The sequence below is a fragment of the Galeopterus variegatus genome, unplaced genomic scaffold (assembly GCF_000696425.1).
Source record: "Galeopterus variegatus unplaced genomic scaffold, G_variegatus-3.0.2 Scaffold6016, whole genome shotgun sequence".
NCBI classification, from domain to species: Eukaryota; Metazoa; Chordata; class Mammalia; order Dermoptera; family Cynocephalidae; genus Galeopterus; species Galeopterus variegatus.
Genome location: NW_007732127.1, coordinates 11,960 through 15,571, shown reverse-complemented (window position 1 = coordinate 15,571; position 3,612 = coordinate 11,960). Strand labels below are relative to the sequence as shown.

At 35.2% G+C, this 3,612-nt stretch overlaps 1 protein-coding gene across 1 annotated transcript in view; it reads left to right on the top strand.

Annotated features, from left to right (window-relative positions):
- LOC103605722 (putative protein PLEKHA9) overlaps positions 1-3,612 on the top strand; it is a gene marked incomplete at its 3' end in the record, with an annotated part of 14,104 nt that overhangs the window by 8,448 nt on the left and 2,044 nt on the right. Inside the window, exons 5-6 of the mRNA XM_008590350.1 lie at positions 1,125-1,281; positions 1,780-1,879. Of these exons, the coding sequence (XP_008588572.1) occupies positions 1,125-1,281; positions 1,780-1,879 (257 nt within the window). The remainder of the gene's footprint in view (positions 1-1,124; positions 1,282-1,779; positions 1,880-3,612) is intronic.

Here is a 3,612-nt window from a genome sequence, read left to right as displayed (position 1 = left end):
CAACACTGAGGGTTGCGATCCGTTGCCGGACACGGAAAAAGACAAAAAAAAAAAAACAGTACTGTCATTTATTTGACCCAGTAATTTTACTTGTAGGAATTTGTCTCCAGGAAATAGTCAGATTTAAGTACAAAGGTCTGTGGTCAGGGGTTCTCTTTATGGCATTACAGTTAATTCTCATTATTTGCAGTAGTTATGTTTTATAAAGTCACCACAAACACTGAATTAGCAAATATCAAACTGTTCCTCCTTGGAGAAATACAGGGTGAAGTTCCTACAAGCCTTTGGACATAACATTTCTGTTGACTCATTAATATATAATCTTGTTTGATGTGTGTTTCTGTTTAAAGACACCTTATTTAATACATATTGATGATTCATTAACATATTGTTGATTCATTCAGCCAACAGCACTATGACTCATACCTGAATGAAGCTTATCTAATATGCATATTTTGTCCCTAAAGCACATAGAGCCTTCTTGTGCTTAGGAACACTAGGTGGCACTACATATGGGGGCCCTTTTAAACAGCAAAATCAACAACAGAATTCACAAACATGCAAAAAATGTGGACTACATAAAGACATTTGTTTATGAGAGCTGAAACAAGAAACCAGAGCATCACCTTGTTCTCCCTCAGCTAGGAATGTGCGGCAGATTTTTCACCACTTTGCACATGTTCACAAATGCCTACAAAGGTGCCGAAAGTATTGATTTGGGGGTTACAAACAAATTATAGCAAATAGGCAAATTCACAAGTACAGAATACGCTAATAATGAGGATTAACTGCATTTGTAATAATAAAATTTTGGAAACCACCTAAGTGCCCTCCACATGGGCATGATGCAGTATCACATGGTTATTAATATCTTGTTTTTGAAGAGTATTGAATGATAATGAAAATATTCATGATGTACTGTTCAGTAAAAACAAGAAGGGTATAAATCAATCAATTGAAGCCTGATTTTGTTTGTGTGTATATGTATGTATATGTGTATTTGTATAGTATTTCACAGATTTTTATTTCTGTATACTTTTCTGTGTTTTAGAAATTTTTGACAATGAATATGTATTAATTTTTATAGTAAATATATGTTAGAAAAGGTATCTTCTACTTTCCAGTCCAACGTGAAATAATGAAGGAAAATGAAGAGGAAAACCTGGGAAATCATGATAGCAATTTAGCACAGCCTAGATCTGACTCCAGTTGCTCTCCAGAATCCCACTGGGAAGAAGGCAAAGAAGTTATCCCAACTTTCTTTAGTACGATGAACACCAGGTATTCTAGACCTTCTAAAATCACTGACAGTTTGATATGAGCTTTCCTTCTGGAAAATCAGTCGTGGTATTCCTTTCAGGTGATGGCGTATTCTAAGAGAATAGAGCATATGGTATACCAAGTTTCTGCTTTACTGTTTACCTTATCTGAACAGTGGATGAGAAGGAATTGGACTGTAAGGTATACTCTGTGAACAAACTTTAGCTTTCTTTGGTGAATTATCTTTGGAAAATTATTTTATCAGACTGTATTATAATAGAAAAACAAAAACTGGGGCATATCTGTGAAATCAGGTCAAATGATTCTTTAGCTTTCTTTGGTGAATTATCTTTGGAAAATTATTTTATTAGACTGTATTATAATAGAAAAACAAAAACTGGGGCATATCTGTGAAATCAGGTCAAATGATTGGCCTTACAGAGGGGCAGCAGTTTCTGTGAACTTCAGAGTGCTGATGTATTTTCAATATTTCCTCCTCCATATCACCAAATTTTTTAGCTTTAGTGACATCGAACTTCTGGAAGACAGTGGCATTCCCACAGAAGCATTCTTGGCATCTTGTTATGCTGTGGTTCCAGTACTAGGTAAGATTGATGCAGTTGACTTGTGTTCATTAGTCTCTAGAATCTGTCTCATGGCAGTTATTTTGCAGGAGAAATATACTGAACTGTGTATACAGTGAGATGACTCTTCTTTTTAGCCACCTCTTCATATCACCAGCCACATACAGCTAAAACTGTATGACTGTAATCATTATTGCATATTCTCATTTTATCTCTAATTATTACATATTGACCTTAGAGTAGTATAATGAGAAAAGGGGATTCTGCTTTCTAGAAACCAAGTATAAATGTGAAAGTGAAGTAGGCCTTCAAGTCTATTGGTACTATGAAAAAAATATTTTATAAGTTAAAACATTTTTTCAAAGATTAAAAAATTATATATATAAATTTATTTAGTTCAAATTTACTTTTACTTAGTATAAAGTCAGTAATACCAGAGATTTCTAATGTGTTGAAATTTTCTGCGTGACCCATTTAACTATGCATCTTTTTTTTAAATTGAGGTATAATTTGCATAGGACTTAAGTTTATGATTCACTGAATTCTAACAAGTGCACCTCCCTATGTAGTCCACATTCCTATCAAAACATAGAATGTTTTCACCACCCCCAGACGTTCCCTGTGCCAACTGGCCCCCAACCCACCACTCAACCTGAGGCAACCATTTTATCAACTTCTGTCACCATAAGTTAGTTTTGCCTATTTTAAAACTTCATATAAATTGAATCATATGATATACTTTTTTGCATCTGACTTTTCTCACTTCGAATGTTTTTAAGGTTCATTTTTGTTGCATGTATCAGTAGTGTATTTCTTTTTTATTGCTGAGTGGTATTCCATTAAATGAATATACCACAATTTGTTTATTCATTTTTCTATTGATGGACATTTGGGTGGTTTCTAGTTTGGAGCCATTATAAGTTGCTGTGAACATTTTTGTGTCTGTGGGCATATGTTTTCATTTCTCTTGAGCAAATACCTAGGACTGGAATTGCTAGTCCATGTTTTAACTTTATAATAAACTGCCAAACTGTTTACAGAGTGCTTGCACACTTGTATACTTCAACAGCAGCATATGAGTATTCTTTTTGCTTCACATCTTCACTAGATTTTGGTGGTGTCAGTATTTTTGATTTTGGCCATTTCTGTGAGTGTTTAATGGCATCTCATTGTGGCTTTAATTTGCATTTCCCTGATGACTAATGACATTGAAGCACTTTTTCATATAATTATTGGCCATTGCTATATCTTCAATTGTGAAGTGTCTGTTCAAATCTTTAACCATTTTTAAAAGTTGGTTATCTTTCTTTTTATTATTGAATTATGCATGTTCTTTATATAATCTGAATGAAATTCCATCGTTAGACATATGCATTGTGAATGTTTTTGCCAGGCTATGGCTTCCCTGTTTCTTAATGATATATTTTTTAAATTTTTTAATTTTTAATTTTTTAATTTTTAATTTTTTATTTATTTTTATTTTTTATTTTTTGTCCTTTTTGAGACCGACCGCACCGCGCTCAGCCAGTGAGCGCTGTGAGCGCACCGGTCATCCCTATATAGGATCCGAACCTGCGGCAGGAGCGCTGCTGCGCTCCCAGCGCCGCACTCTCCCAAGTGTGCCATGGGCTCCACCCTATTTTTTTTTATTTTTTATTTTTTGTCCTTTTTGAGACCGACCGCACCGCGCTCAGCCAGTGAGCGCTGTGAGCGCACCGGTCATCCCTATATAGGATCCGAACCTGCGGCGGGAGGGCTGCTGCGCTCC